The following is a 17,194-nucleotide window of genomic DNA, read 5'->3' as shown; positions in this document are numbered from 1 at the left end:
TCTGCTATCCTGTTGAACTTTGTCATTGTTCATGGGGTGAGATGATAATCTTTGCTGTCTTTATTTGTATCTCTCTAATAGCTAGTGATAATGCATATTTCTTTGTATGTCTGTTGGCCATCTCACTTTTTTTTCCAAGTTAATATAGAATTATATTACAAGAATCAGATCCATATAATTTGACCAGCCTCCGTTCTGTAGCTGGAAAACTAGCTATCACTCATCAGCCTGCTGGACAGTTCCTTTTTCGGAGACATAGATACCATCCAAAAATTTTCGGATATCCTTGTTTTTAACTGTTGTAGCTTGCTGAATCAAAGCAGCTGAATTTGATACAAGCTCAAGGTCATTTCCTTCAAGAATTAACTCATCTTTTTGGGCTTGAGATACCGAACTCTCTGAACATATTTTTCACCCAAGAAGTTTCGAATTTCAACCAGAGATCCACTCTCTTGAATCACAACGTTGATGGGGAAATGAGCATACACAGACCTCATCTTGTAACGAAAGCCCAGTGTGACGTCCTTGATCACGTTCTGTACGTGGCTACAGATGGTGCGAACAGTAGCCAGTTCCTTCCTGTTTCCCCACCATTTGTCAACACGAAGCCTATTCTTTTTCTTTCTGTGGAGACTGAGCTCTACATTGATGTGACTGAATTCCCCCCGCAAGGTTCCCCGTGGGCCTTTCACTATAACTGTGATAACTGTGTGGCCCTTCAGAGTAATGTCGACATTCTCTGGAATGTCAACAGTCTGGCTGCTGAGAATGGTCTTCATTCTCACAGTTAATGTGGCAAAGGGTGACCACCACTTTTAAGTCATATATCTGCACTACTTGGGTCATGATGGTCATAATTTCCTTCTGGATTTGGCGGACTAGTTGGTGCTGAGCAAAACATATCTTCAGAATCTGAAAGTTGCTTTATTTTTTGGTGGGGGGGACCAACAAAAAAATGAGGCGAAGTAAATAACCATTGGTAGTTTTGACATCAACACGTGCTTCAATCATGGTCTGCCATATTTTGACCATTGGGCACATTTTGTACTGGGTAAGATGCATACCATGGAAGCTGGTGAGGCAGTTTTTGCCTTGAACAAACTCACAAAATCACCTTGAATAATCTAAATGCAACTTCAACATTTTGCAGATCAGCAAGCCTCACTCCAAAAACACCATCCTTGAATGCGTCAGATGCAATTTTGGTTCCTGGATTACTTGTGACTAATGTCTTCCCAATATTTCTTATATTGAACCTTGGTGGTGCCTTTACAGCATACCAATTTGTGTTAGAAAATGCATCAACCACTTCTTGGCTCCTTTTCCGCACCTTTTGTAAGGTGATTTTTCTTGCTGACCACCACGGTGGTGCCGAGAGAATGAGAAGCTGTGTCTCTGTTCTTAATTAGGTACACATCAGTCCAGGATTCAATGATGGTTCTGGAGATCTGAGTGGTCATGACAAAATTTTCAGGGCTGGCACTGTAACCACATGTGCCATGAGGGTACCTGCAGGGAAAGGAGCTGGCACCCTGCTGGCCAGCAGCACGTTCCTGATCTTAGTGAGGTCCCCCTTAGTGAACTCTTAGACAACATTCCTCTGGAAGTGAGGCTGTGAAGGAAGCTGGTGAGGCACTTTTTGACGTGAACATGCTCAGTAAGTCATCTGGAATAGTCTAAATGCAACTGCACCACTTTGCAAATCACCAAGGTTCAGTCCAAACCACCAACCTTGAGAGCATCATATGCAATTTTGGATCCTAGAGTCCTTGTGAGTCATGTCTTCTCAAATTTCTTACACTGAATCTTGCTGGCACCTTTAGAGCATACCAATCTTTCTTAGAAAATGCATCAACCACTTTCTTCTTGGGTCTTGTTTCTTTTTCCAGCAGCACGTTCCTGATCTTAGTGAGGTCGCCCTTAGTGAACTCTTAGATCACGTGCCCCTGGAAGTGAGGAAGCAGCCGTGGAAGTAGATGAAGCAGTTTTTTAATATCTTCAGTACGTCAGCTTGAATGGTCTAAATGCAACTGCATCATCTTGCAAATCAGCAAGGCTCAATCCAATGTGACCGCCCTTGGGTGCATCAGATGCAATTTGGGTTCCTGTAGTCCTTGCGAGTAGTGTCTTCCCAATAATTCTTAAATTGAACCTTGCTGGCGCGTTAGCAGCATACCAATCCTTTTTAGGAAATGCATCAACCATTTTCTTCTTGGCTGCTTTTTGCCTCCTTTTGTAAGGTGCTTGTTCTTGCCAACCACCACGGTGGTACCAAGAGAAGGAAAAGCTGCGCCTCTATTCTTGATCAGGTACACATCAGTCCAGTGTTCAGTGATGCTCCTGGAGATCTTAGTGGTCATGGGGAAATTTTGGGGGCTGACACTGTAACCACATGTGTTGTGATGGCACCCACAGGGGCAGGAGCCGACACTCTACTAGCCAGCAGCACGTTCCTGATCTTTGTGAGGTTCGCCTTAGTGAACTCTTAGCCCACATTCCCCTGGAAGTGAGTGAGGCAGCAACCGTGGAAGGTGATGAGGCAGTTTATGCCTTGAACATGTTCAGTAGCTCAGCTTGAATAGTTTCAATGCAACTGCATCACTTTGGAAATCAGCAAGGCCCACTCCAAATGTCTTCCCAATATTTTTTATATTAAACCATGCTGGTGCCTTTATAGCAGCTTTTACAGGCTGGGGTTGATAATCGGGTCGCCCTAGATGGTACTGTGTATCATGGTATTGTTGCACATTAATACCAGTCTTTCAGTAGTGGGCCATGCGGATTTCCTTAATTTTTTTGTAGCCCACATTGTCTGTATCCACTATGAAGAATTTTGGATAATCCTCCAGAGATTGCATGATCTTAAGGAATTAGCTGCACTTTCAGGTCACCTGCTTGGTCTTTCTTGGGCATCACAGTGGTGCATCATGGATTTCCATGCAGGGTTCAAGACAATGTCACTCTCATCAGCACATCTGGTGAGCAGAGGGAGGATGCAACTTTCTAATAAATCTTATCTTTTCTTAGTTTGAAAAAAACCAAAACAACAAGGGAACAAAATTGGTATAATCGCAGTAAATTCATCCTGTGTTTAATTTTAAAATTAATACATGTAACAGGTATATGCATTTTGTTTCTTAACATTAAGTGCAATATTCTGAATATAATCACACTTTCCCTACCTCCTTCCTATAATACATATTTTATTGATTCTTCTATCCTTATGTTCTAGCCTTCTGGGCTTTATCCTAGGGTAAATGCTGCACTTTACACTAGGGTTTGAGTGTTTCCTTGGACCTACAGTTCTCCTTAAAAGCATGTGTACTGTTTCCTTGAAAGCTGGGTCACATATGCATACCCATGTTTTTTGCTGAGTTCATATTAGTAAAGAGAGGGAAGCAGGCCATGTGACTTTCCACAAATGAAGGGATAGAGAAGCTGTGGTATGTCAGCACTGATAACAAGGAAGTCCTAAAATATACTAAATGCATGACCATTATTCTGCACCATCCTCTCAATTTCAGTCATGCTCACATCTGTTGTCACTATGTCATTCCATCTCATTGCGGGTCTCTCTACCTTTTCATAGCATGATGTCTTTTCTGGGAGCCATAGGACCTAGCAATTTCATTCCTAGGTATATATTCGAAAGAACTCATAGCAATGACTCAGATGCATACATGCCCAAGTTCACTACAACCTTATTCACAATAACCAAAAGTTTGAAACCACCTAAGTGCTCATCTACATAAAATTAGTTAAAAAAAATATGGTACATGGTCACAATGGAGCAATTAAGAGAAGTTCTGATACAGGAAATCATTGGCTTACTAATCAGCTGTATTCCTAATTGTACTTTTACGTCTGTAATATTTGTAGGTGAATTAGAACAGGTACATAAGGTTCTTATTTAGCTTTATTTTAATGAAAGACCCCTGGAAACAAAGCATTTAAAAAATGTGGTTGCTAATCAAAAGGTTGGCTATTTGGCACCCACCAACAACTTGGTAAAATAAAGATATGGCCTTCTGCTCTCATAAAGATTTACAGCTTTGTAAACACTATGGGTAGTTTTATCTACCCAGTCCTACAGGAATACTGAGTTGAATTCAACTTGATGGCTTTGTGTTTGGCTTTTAGTTGAGCCCAAGAAGGATTGTAGGTAACACAGTGGTAAAAATGTTTTATTGCTAAATAAAAGGCTGAGTGTTTGACTTTTCTTGGGAGATAGATGTAGTAGTCTGTTACTGTAAAGATTTTTTTGTTGTTCTTGCTGTTAAATGCTGTTGAGTCACCTGTCACTCACAGTGGCCCTGTGCACAACAGCTCTGAAGCCTGCTCTGTCCTGAGCCAACATCATTGTCTCTGACACAACACCCCCATGACCCCAGTCATTGAGTCAATCCATCTCATTGAGCCTCTTCTTCTCCTGATTTATCCCTCTACCCTCCCAAGCATGGTGTCTCTCTCCAGTTACTGGTCCCTCCTTGAAATATGCCCAAAGTATGTCAGACTTACAAATTTGAAAATCCTGTGGGGCAGTTTTACCCTTCCCTACAGGATTGCTCTGAAGGCATGTGATGCAGATCTACCAGCCCCTCTGTAAGACAAAGATGGAAATCTCCTCCTATGTGATTAAAACTGCCTCTGTGCACATCCATGTTTTATTGCAGCTTTGTTCACAATAGCAAGGAGCTGGAAACAACCTAAGTGCCCATCAACAAATGAATGGATAGAAAAGCTATGGTATAAGGGAGCTCTGGTGGCCTAGTGGCAAGAAACTGCACTGCAATCCCAGAGGAACACGGTTCGAATCCACCAGACGCTCTGCCGGAGAAGGAGGCACAATATCCTCCTGTACCAGTCAGATCTGATTTGACGGTACACGCACACAAAATAATAAAAAAAAAAGAAAGAAAAGCTGTGGTATAGTGACACAATGGAATACTATGCTGCATTGGAAAACAAGGAACTCACGCAGTATTAATCAAAATGGGTGACTCTGGAGAACATTATGCTGAGTGAAGTATCCCAGTCACAAAAGAACAAATATTGCACAGTGCCACTGTTGTAAAACAGGACTGACCTTGGGGTTGGGGAGAGACTGAGAAAGATGGGTTCAATATTGTATAATGCACTGAAACAGACAAGGGAGAAAACTGTTTAAAATGGATATGTGATTAGGTATTTCTGTCATGACAGGAGTTTAGAGCAATGGCTACATGGTGGAGTGGACCTGGGGGAGGGTTTGTAAAACAATGAAAGAATTTTTCTTTAACTTTTCCCAAAAAGGTAGTGTTCTGGGGGGCAGGCTTGGGAGGGGACAAATGTGCAACAATGATTGAATGGAAATCCAAAGCCTCTGTAAATTTTTACTGAAATTAATAATTAAATTAAAAAAAAAAGTAAGTTAGAGTAAGCAAGGCAATGGATTTATAACTGCTTATGCTAATAACACTGTATCATGGTATGGAGGAGGAATAGTCGAACTGTGTCCACATTTACAATATTCTTTTTACCAAAACCATTTATAGAAACTAGGAACTGCATTGGAACATGTATCTCTGGATTGGAAATGAGCATATTGTTAATATCTCTAGCCTTAAAATATTATATTGTTCAAAATTATTTGTTATATTATTTGTTTAAATTTTCCCCTCTTTTAACAACTGGGATCTAGAGGGAAGAGAAAAGACCAGAGAATGGTCAAAATTAGGGGCAGCTATTGCTGCCAGTTTAGGGCCTATGTCAGGAAAAGGAAGTCTTACTCAAACAGTGCCACCCAAAGGTAATAAAGGAGGTCAGAATTGCTTCCACTGTGGAAAGCTGGGCCACTTCAGTAGACAATGTCACAGACAAGAGCCACAGATAGGCAAGGGAGTAGAGAGGAAGCTCCCACTCACTTGCTTTAAGTGTGGATTTGACATCAGGTCCTCATAGCTGACAGGACTGACAGGCCCCAGCTCCCAGCTCAAAACAAAGGAGGATGCTTCAACAATTTAGATCCTCCCAGAAAAGCTGTGGGTGAGCATTAACATTACTGGTAAGTATATTTATTTTCTCCTCGACACAAGAGCCTAGTATTTGGTCCTAAAAGCCTTCTGAGGTCCCAACTTTTCTCACTATTTCTTAGTTGTTGGAATTAACGGAAAACCTCATAAGCAGTTCCTTACTTCACCTCTGCCTTGCATAGGGATTTCCGAGCTGTAAAACAACTCAGTGGTAGATGGAATTTGGTCCAGGACTTAAGAACAATAAATAACATAGTTGAGCCTCTACATCTTGTGGTTCCTAACCTTTACACTATAAAAGACAAAGTGCTAGTCAATAGGCCTTTTATTTTAAGAACTACCTTCCCTCTGTAACTTGAGTTGTGCCACTATTAGAACCTCTACTTGGAATATTACGGCTTTTAATTTTTGACTCATGTACTTTTAACTTGTTAGTTAAATTTGTATCTTCTAGCTGCAACAGTTCCATGATACACCTTCAAGGATATGAACATGTATGGCTAAGCACAACTGATAACAGTACATCTAAATTCCAAAATCAATCTCCACAATAGTCTATGTGTTTCCTACTGCCAAAGGAGGCCTTTAGAGTAGTGAGAGAAGATCTTTGCCCTGAAACCTACAGCGTCCCTTTTCAGCAGGAAGTAGCTGAGAGAATACGCTGTCCCCTTTTCCTTATGAATTCGAGGGAAGTCTCTCTCAGGGAGGAGTGATAGGGAATGGCAAAGGACACACTGACAAAGGAGATAAATCAGAACTAGCTTTGACAAGCACTGTGGAAATTGGACAATTAAAACAGATTTTCAAGGGGGAAAAAAAAGAGGAACAAACTGGGCGGGGGATAGAGAGAAAATAGTGCAACAGTGAATGAATGGAAACCCAAAATCTCTGTAAATGTTCATTAAAATTAATAAAATTTAATTTTAAAAAAAGTGACAAGTAAAAGTAAGAATATGTAAACTAAATAAAAAATTTGAATTATAAAGTGATTATCTTATAATTTGGGAAAAATAAAATCCTTCATACAAAAAAAGAAACAATAAACAATAACCTGCCTCTGAAAACCAGCTGGAGGGCCAGCTATGAGTCGATTCCAACTCGGTGGAACAGAAAACTACCAACACAAGAGCAATAGGGAGCTCTTGTAGCCTAGAGGTAAGAGGCTGTACTGCAATCCCTAAAGTACGTGGTTTTAATCCCCCAGGTGATCTGCAGGAGAAGGACAGGCAATCTTCTCCTGCCTCTGGAGGGTCAGCTATGGATTGGATTCAACTCATCAGTACATCACAACAATAATAGTGTTGCTACGATTAACAATCAATTTGATAGCAGTGGGCTTTTTGTCTTAGTAAAGTAAGTGAAGGTCACTGTGATGAACAATCTATTTTAAATAGAGGTTGTTTCAATCATTTCAAAGTGAGTACAAATTTATATAACATTTAAGGGCCTATGGAACTTAGTTCTATCCTGTAACACAGAAGGTCAACCATGAGTCCGAGCTGGCTTAATGACAAGTGTTTTTATTTTTTTCCCCCTTAAAAACACACACACACACACACACACACACACACACACACACACACACTAACTACAGTGAAACATCAGTCAGCCATTAATATAAATGAAATCCTAAAATGTGCAGCAAAGTGTGCAGATCACACCTCAAGTTAAAGAAAACAAAAATTCTCATAACTGGATGAATAGGCAACATCATGAAAAATAACCCAAAGTTTGAAGTTCTCAAAGGAATTCATTTTACTTGTATCCACAATCAACATCCATGGTAGCACGAGTCAAGAAATCAAAAGATGTACTATATTGGGCATATCTGCTGGCAGGGACCTCTTTGGCTACTAAAAAAAAGATGTCAGTTTAAAGAGTAAAGTGCACCAAGCCATGGCATTTTCAATTACTTCACATTTATGTGAAAGACAATAATGAAGACTGAAGAAAAGCTGATGCCTTGAAATTGTGGTGTTAGTAAAGACTTTTGACTATCCCATGGACCACCAAAAGAATACACAAATCCGTCTTGGAAGAAGTGCTCAGTGCCCAGAAAATGCCATTAAGTTTGGAAAAAAAGATGGTCAGTGAGAGATTAAAAACCCCTTGAGATGAACTGATACAACAACTGCAACAATGGGCTTGAGTATGGCAGAGAATGGAAGAATGACGTAAGACTGAGCAGGGTTTTGTCTGCTTTACATGGGGTTTCTGTGAGTTGGAGACAACTCCTAACAACAACAAAGTTCCATAGTGGTAATCAAGAACAAGAGGCGTAGGGAAAGATGGTGCTCTTTGCTTAGAAGGAACTGAGTTTCTGTTAAGATGGAAAACCTGGAGATGGATAGTGGCAATAATTGCACAACACAATGAGCAAAATTAATGTCACTGAAATGTACATTGGAAAAACAGTGAAATGACAAATGTGTTATATAGATTTTTGCCACAAAAACCAAAAAAGGTGGCTAATGGTATACTACTCTTTCAAACTCTAGGGATATAAAATGATAAAGTATACATTTAAACTTAGAATCATTATAAGAGGCTTATAATCTAAAGAGAAATAACTTAGCACATTATTGTTCACATCAAGAAATCACAGCAACTAATTCAGGAAAGGGCACTCTGGTGGTTTAGCAGTAAGGAGTTGTGCTGCCAACCCAAGGACAAGTGATTAGAATACAATAGTGGTCCACGGGAGGAAGCTGGGCAATGTTTTGTGTGATTTAATGTCTCTGAAAACTTACTCTAGTGTCAGCTATGAGTTAGTTCTGAGTTCACAATACATAACAACATCAACAATTCAGAAAGCTAGTACTTATTTCACTAAAAGGACATTAATTAGCCAAGAATCACTAGCCAGAAATTGTGGTCCTACATGGAGACCCAGAGAAGCAGCAACAGAAGCAGAAGCATAGGTTACTCATGAAAATAAACAGAACTCGCTGCTGTTTTGACTCACAGTGATCCTCTAGTGAGTTTCCAAGGCTGTAAATCTGACCAGTGCCAGAGATGTTCTGTCTTTTGGTTAAGTACATAACAGGTGAGAGATTACACTTTTAGAGTGCAAGATGACAATTTATTTTCATGTTTACATTATGGACAGAAGTTGTAGTATACAGGAGAATATCTTAATACTTTTATTTCAGCAAAAAAGAAATGTTTTTAAAAAGGTACTTACCACAACTTGTAGCACCTGTTCATTGTGAATTGAGGAGGAGGAAGAAGAGGAGGAGGAAGAGTAAGAGGAAGAGTCAGCCATCATTTGTGCCAAAGTCTGCAACAGGGTTTTCCCAAGAAGGAAAAAAGAGCTAAACATGGCAATTACTCCAAACACCATTCCAAAATTGAACCTGTGCAAAGCAAAACAAAATTGTAAGTGGACAATACCTCAATTCATAATGAACAGATACATCAACCAGACACATTTCAAAAGAATGGCTAAAACGCTTAGTAACCTCTTTGTCTTATCTGAACTTTAGATACATGTAGAAACACGGGTACTAGTCCATTTATCATTCTTTGACAACTGAAGCAGCTATGTTGTTCATCCCTCCTCCCCAAAGAATAAATAGTTTGCTATCTTGCTTTATGCTCACTAATGGACACACTGAGTTGGTTTTTTTTCTCACCGAAAATGTTCTGCATTTATTTACATACATTTTAAATAGTTATTACAGGATAACATTTCCCCACCTTTTGTCATATATGAAGATTAACTAGATAGGCCATTGTGGACAGTGCAATACTGTTCCATTACCAACAGTAAAAAGGATTCTCTTAACATTTTATTAACCATCTCTCTATATACATCTTGTTGGTTAAAAAGTGTTTTGAAAAGCTAATATAAGAAATTAAATTAACTGTTTATGCCATTTTAAGAAGCAGACCAGGGCACTAAAGTCCCTTGTAACTCCAGTTGTCTAGTTAAAAGTATCTTTTTCCCCACTAGTGCTAATTTATATTTTGTTCTGTAGATACACTCTCTTCTGAGCCGTAAAAGTGACTAGCAACTCTGTAAAAGCCAGCAATCAATTTCTTTTTTTTTTTTTTGCATTGAAGCAATCAATTTCTTGAGTTCCTTAATAAAGAGCAAATATGATCTCAGTTATTCACAAGAAATTGGGTTCTGTTCAGTTTCCTGAGTCAAGGGAACAGGGGCCACTATCCATTCCAATTAGCCTTTCTCTCACTTTTCCTCAGGACTGTCTTTAACCAAAATAGGCCCAGGTTCTGAGCTTTTGGGAGTACTAGGAGGAAGGGAAAATCTTGGAATGCTGTTTCCCTTCTGATCTGGGTGAGTCTTCTCACAGGAGAAGACACTAGGATCTAGATATTCAGTAAAATGAACATGTAGCATGGGTTTTGAAGTGTATGTATGTGTTCCCCAGAGCTTTGGGGACTGAGTATTGGAACCAAGGGCCTCTGGAAATGTCATTTTCTGACTGATTGGGATAGTTCCTGACAAGTGGGATTCCCAGCATCACTGAACTGGAAGAAGTCAGAACTCTCAAAAGTGAGATGAAACTTGGAGGGGGTTGGTTTCCACCTTGCATGTCTTGCCTGGTCTCGATGATGAGGTTTGTGGTAAGCACAGAAACCACTTTCTGCTGTATCAAACTGAGGCAATACCCAAGAAATGGCAGTACTGTGGTCAATGGCTTTGCTGAGCACCTGTCTAGTGTGGCTGGGAGGCTGTGGAGATCCAAAGCTGTGTTTGGAGCCCTCCAGTGGTTGCTGGTGAAATAGCGAAGCTTTCTGAGAATGCTGTCTGCATTTTATTCTGGGAAGCATCAAAAGGAGAATGAACTGCAGTTAGTAATCACTTGATACTGGTTGCAATCAGGTGGGGGGATGGACTAAAATTCCAACTCAAGCCTGTTCCGGCCCACATCTCTTCTTAGCAACCGACAAGATTCACACCCAGAACGGGCAGACAAAGGCCTGCACTGATTGGTAACACACCATCACATAGTACATATTAATGCTATTCTCATATAGACATAAAAGGTCTTTTCAGATTATAGACAGCTACCTTTCCCATCTACCAATTGTATAGTTTGCATTTTTATTTTAACTCTGTGATAAATGTTTTTAAATATTAATATGGTAAGATTTAACAATAGTTTCTTCTACGTAGGCAGTCTCCTTCTATATGATTTACTGCCTCTGAAAATCTGTTGCAGAGTCAGCTAGGAGTCTGTTCTGACCCGGCACAAAATGTCATCTTCATCACTGGGAAAAATCTATTACTTCTTCTAACTTAAGCTTTTATGGCAATATTAATAACATAAAATTTGCTGTATTTTACATTCTAGTTTTTGGTAAGTTGAATTTTTCAAGGAACTTCTCCAATGAATCCAGTTTTTTAAATTCATATGTGTAGAATTAAGCAGAATACTTTTATTATGGTTTTCTTTTTTTAAAAAAAATTTTTTAAATTATTTTTTTGTGTGCATGTACCGTCAAATCAGATCTGACTGGTACAGGAGGAAATTGTCCCTCCTTCTCCAGCAGAGCATCTGGTGGAGTCGAACTGTGTACCTTTGGGATTGCAGTACAGCTTCTTGCCACTAGGCCACCAGATCTCCCCTATTATGTTTTTAATCTCTAAATTATGTTATTTTTAGGTGTCCCCAAGTTGGGTTAGACTTGTAGGGATGCTAAGAACAACAGAATGAAATCCTGTCCAATCCTGCCCTATCCTCACAATCTCTGCTTTATTTAAGGCAATTGTTTCAGTCATGGGGTCAGTCTTTCTAAACTGAGGCTCTTCCTCTCCTTCACTAACCCTCCACTTTTTAAAGTATGATGTTCTTTTCCTGGGACACCACCCTGATTGAAGCACTTATTGAAGATCAAAGACTACAGCCTTCACTAAAGATGTTACCAGGAGGAGCTAGTATTTGGAAAAAAAGACATTGTACTTGGAAAAGTAGAAGGTCAGCAAAAGAGAAGAACCTTAATGAGACATGACTGACACAGTGGCTGTAACAATTGTTGTAAGCATGGCAGAGACTGTGGGGTGGGTGCAGGGTAAGGCAGGGTTCCAACCTGCTGTTCAAGGGGCCTTTGGAGTTGTAGTTGACTCAGTAGCACCAAAAAATAAACTTGTGATAACATGCCCAAATTATGTGAGACGAAATCTCAACCATCCTTGCTTCCAAGGAGTATTCTGGCTTCACTTCTTCTAAGATTTGCTAGATATTTTTGGCAGTCTACCTTGTATTCAATCATCTTCACCAGTACCACAATTCAAAGGCCTCAATTCTTCAGTCTTCCTTATTCATGGTCCCACATTAACTTGCACACGGATCAAGTGAAAAATGCTATCTCTTGGGTCAGGTACACCTTAAATGGATATCTTTGCTCAAATTTAGCATTTACAAAAGTACTTAGTCATGACCTAAGGTTACTTTTAATTTCTGGTTACTTATATCTACTTACATGTTTCTGGAAGCTATGCTAATTGGATTTAAAATATTCGCAGGGTCAGCCATGGTGTGTAGATTTCAGCAGAGCTTCCACAGTAAGATAGAACAGGAAGCTAGACTAGCCATCCACTTATGACATAATGGGCCCTTGAAAACCTGGTGAGTCAGAGGAATATTCTCTGAAAATAGTGCCAAAAAAGAGGCCCTCAGGTATAAGGCCTCAAGACATGACTTGGGGAAGAGGGGCCTCCTCAAAGTAGTCTACTGTAATGGTATGGATGGAGTAAAATCTTCAGCCAATGAATGACATTCAACTGCTGATGTGGTATGACTCAAAATGAGAAGAAACAGCTGGAGGCATCCATTAATGTTTGGAATAGAGCATGTACAGAGTATGAACCTAAGAAAACTGGAAGTAAAAAAATCAAATGGAACACACAGTGAGCTAAAATGGACTAATATTTGTATCAGATAATAATCCTAACATCTATCAAGGCAGGAGGAAGAATTGATGACTCTGAGCTGTGGTGTTGGAGAAGAGTACTGATTATCTCATAGACTGCCAAAAGAAAAAATAGATATGTCCTGAAGAAAGTGCAGCCAGAGTGAAGTGAAGTGAAGGGAGGTGAAGATGACAAAGCTTCATCCCATATACATACTTAGGGCATGTTGTTAGACAAGGCTATTCCTTGGAGAGGGCTATTATGTTTAAAAAGATGGAAGGTTAGTGAAGAGGAAGACCCTCAATAAGATGGATAACACAGTGACTGCAGCAATGTGCTCAAGTATGTCAGAGATGATATGGATGGCATAGCATAGGACAGGTTTCAGATCTGTTGTTCACAGGGTTGTTATGAGTCATACAGAACTTGATGGCACCTAACAAGAACTTCTGCAATCTGAAGCTAATTAAACATGCAATCAAGAGGCATTAATAATACTGGTAATTGGAATGCAAAAGTTGGATACAAAGAAGAGCTGGTAGTAGACCTTCACCATGTTGAAGGTCATCCCAGTACAGGTAGATGGGGAGTCCTGCAAGTTCGAAGCCTCCTACATCTGCATCGCCCTGCACAACCAGACCACCATGGTGCAGAAAGACAAGCAGCAGAAGGACATCCTGTTGCACAACGATCAGCAGCCAGTGCCTGAGCAGGTGAGCAGGGTCAGCATGCATGACTATGAGGCCCTTCATTTCGACAAGAAGATCTCAAAGAGGCCCTGGTGGTCCTGGGAGACAGCGACTTGGAGCTCTGCCATGCACACATTGAGAAGCTCCAACAGGAAACTGATGGTGCTGGAGCCAAGTCTCCAACATTCCAGAAACTGTCCCCCAAGTGGTGCTTCCTGGATGCAACCACTGCCAGCTTCTTCTACAGGAGGGACTGGGCCCAGGAACGCCTCAACTATGTAACTGAGATTGCCCAGGACAAGATTTACATCCTGGACCCTAAATTGCTGGGGGCACCTGCTCTGCCTGACCTCTCTATTCCCACTTCCTCTTTCCCCACCTCCCGCTGCTCACCCACACCCCAGTGAGTCCCAGGCCCTACTTTTCCTGAATGCCCTGGTCACTCCTGAATCCAGCCCAGCCTCTGCCCTGAGCCCAGGTGGACTTCTGGCTAGCTTCCTACTTGCCAACAAGCAGCAACAAAATGAACCAGGCCCAGCTTGCCCACCTCCCCCCTCACAATTCCAGACTTCCCCATCTGTCCACTCAGAGACCAGGGCTCCTTTTCTGTCTTCTGTCTCTTCTTAATTCCTATCAGCTCCCTCAGCATCCAAACACTCCTCCTCACCTGCCAACATCCACCTCCAGCAGTTGTACTTGTGCCTCATGCTACCTACGACCATTCTTCACTCAGCAGCCTTGAAAACTGCAGACCAGCCCAGGCCAACCTCAGCTGGCCTCAGGCCAGTGGTGCTGAGCCTGAGTCTGGCTGACTCGGACCTCTGACCTCACCTGGGCCTCTCCCCTGGTCAGCACAGGCCAGATGGCACCATGCACCTTTGTTCTCTCAGGGCTCAAAATAGCCCCCCTTCTGGACTTTTGCTGTATCCTCTACCTAAAAGCAAACAGCTCCCTTCACAGAACTGTCCCCATTCAAGTCTCAGCTGGGCCCCCTTCCTCAGAGGGGTCTTCCTTGGTGCCCCATCTGCAGTTGTACCCTCTCACAGTCTTCTGATGACACTCTTCTGTTGTGTTCTCAGAGCACTTTGGCATCACTAATTATTTCTTCATTTTTCTGTGTGTTCCCTGCACTAGCATGTAAGCTCTCTGATAGCAAGTTCCTTCTCTGTCTCATTCACTGCTGTACCCTGCTCTCTAGACATGTATGTCTTAGGCACTCAATAAAGGGTTGAAAGAGCAAAAACAAACAAAAACACATACACACAAAAAAACAACTAACTCAAGATGTATTAAGGATCTAGGTGTAAAACCTCAAACTATGATGTTCTAAAGAGAAAGAATAGGGGCAAAGTTAAAAGTCTTAATCTATGGAATAAATATTCAATATAACTGAAAATGGACACTCAGAAGAGGATTAACTAGATGATTGCTGTTATGTGCTCTTAAGTCAACTATGACTCACAGTGATCCCATGCACAATCGCTCTGAATCCTGCCCTATTATGAGTCAATCTCACTATCTCTGACACACCACCCCCATTACCCTAGTTAGTGTATCGATCTATTTCATCTGGCGTCTTATTCTTCTCTGTTGTCCTTCCACCCTTCAGAGCATGATCTCCTTCTCCAAGGACTATTTCCAGCTTAGTGATACTGTACAATAATTTCCACACTCTGTCAGGTCACCTTTTATGGAATGGAAAGAAATATGGATTTCTTCCAGTTGGTTAGTCAGACAGTTGTCTTCCAGATAAGTATGGGGCAGTGGGGGGGGGGGATGGGTACAGGGATCAATAAGACAGAAAACAAATGCTGGCAATGGTATTGAGAGATTCAAACTCTCATACACCGCTGGTGGGAATGTAAAATGGTACAACCATCATGGAAAGCAGCTTGGTGCTTCCTTAGCAAGTTAATAATAGAAACACCATTTGATCCAGCAATATCATGACTAGGTATATAACGCAAAGAGATAAGAGCTGGGAAACACAAACAGATACATATACTCCCATGTTCACTGCAGCACTACAGATTAAGAAACAGATGGAAATAATCCAGGTGTCACTCAGTGGATGAATGTATAAAGAAACTATGGCACAATTCTAAAAGGAAGTGTACTCAACACTGAAAAATAATAATAAAAAAGGAAAGACCTCACGAAATAATGAATAACATGGATACATTCAGAGGACATTAGCTGAACCAAATATGTCACTCACAAAAGGACAAACTATAATATTATTATGGGGAAAAAAAGGCTTATACACCCCCCCCCCCACACACACAAATCATTGCTAGATGGTTTTCAGGGAGTAGAAGGAAAGCAAAGGAAATGAAAAATGAAAATTAGGAAATACTAGAAGGCATTTAACAACAACATCATAGAGACAACTCAGTTGGCCTAGTGGACAGAAAGTGATGCTACCAAGCCAAAGGTGGGTGATTTTAATCTGTGTCCTTCAGGCCTGTTTTTAATTGGGTTTTGGTCAAATACTCTTCTAGGTAGTATAGCACTGCTTTGTCAATTTGCTGTACAGAGGTAACTCGTGATGGCTGTGATGCTGAACACTGTGACCCTGAGGTGCCAAATGTGATATTGGTCAGCCATGGCAGACAGTGTTTGGTGGAGCTCCCTGAATAAAACCACCCTTGGAAGCAGGAGTGGCAGTGGCATCCACTTCTGAAATAGCTTGAACTTGGAGAAATGAAGAAAGTTCATAGGGTTGCTATGAGTTGCCTATGACTCGATGGCATTTAACGATAACAACAAAAGAGATAATAGACACATATTAAGATGGTTTCAAATGACAGATGCTGCCCTGGCCATCCTCACTGGTCTGTGTCAGGAAATCTGGAGGACTGCTACCTGGCTCACTTACTGGAAGAGATCCGTAATTGTTTCCATTCCCAAGAAAGGTGATTCAACAGAACGTGGAAATTAGCAAACAACATCATTAACATCACAGGCAAGCAAAATACTGTGGAAGATCATTAAAAAACAAAAGATTTATTCAAGAAATGGTGCTAGGAAAATGAAAAAATTTACGCATTAAAAATTTAAAAAAGGAAAACTCAAACAGGATTCATGAAAAGAACAATGAAGTATCTTCTTACCACAGCAACAAAAGCAAAAGTTCAACAGGGCAGCAAACAACAAATGCTGGTGAGGCTGTGGAGAGACTGGAACTCTTATTCACTGCTGCTGGAAATGTAAAATGGTACAACCACTATGGAAGGTGATCTGGCAGATTCTCAAAAAGTTGGGGGGAAAAGTTGGAAACAGAAATACCATTTAACCCAGGAATCCCACTATTGGGAAATATACCCTAAAAAAAACCAGAGCCACAACTGAAACAGATGCATGTACACATATTCACTGCTGTGTTCACAATAGCAAAAAGATGGAAGCAACCCCATTGCCCATCAACGAATGGTCAAAAAAACCTTGGCAAACTCACACAATGGAATATTGTTGTTGTTGCTGTTATGTGCCGTCGAGTCACTTGCGACTCATAGTGACCCTATGCACAAAAGCCCTAAAATCTGCTCCGTCCTGTGCCAATTGCACTGTCTCCGACACTCCCATCCCAATTCTCCCAGTCACTGAATCAATCC

The 17,194-nt window shown here is 40.9% G+C and overlaps 1 protein-coding gene and 1 pseudogene across 1 annotated transcript in view; both read right to left on the bottom strand.

The window, feature by feature from the left end:
• LOC102847821 overlaps positions 1-779 on the bottom strand; it is a 3,440-nt pseudogene extending 2,661 nt beyond the window's left edge.
• Positions 1-17,194, bottom strand: part of MBTPS2 (membrane-bound transcription factor peptidase, site 2) — a 100,871-nt gene that overhangs the window by 61,673 nt on the left and 22,004 nt on the right. The window contains exon 3 of the mRNA XM_006899529.1: positions 9,196-9,367. Coding sequence (XP_006899591.1) covers positions 9,196-9,367 — 172 coding nt within the window. The remainder of the gene's footprint in view (positions 1-9,195; positions 9,368-17,194) is intronic.

The sequence above is a fragment of the Elephantulus edwardii genome, unplaced genomic scaffold, assembly GCF_000299155.1.
Source record: "Elephantulus edwardii isolate Elephantulus edwardi_28Jun2011 unplaced genomic scaffold, EleEdw1.0 scaffold00260, whole genome shotgun sequence".
NCBI classification, from domain to species: Eukaryota; Metazoa; Chordata; class Mammalia; order Macroscelidea; family Macroscelididae; genus Elephantulus; species Elephantulus edwardii.
The sequence above is the reverse complement of the archived record's forward strand: the minus strand, read 5'-3'. Positions and strand labels throughout refer to the sequence as shown.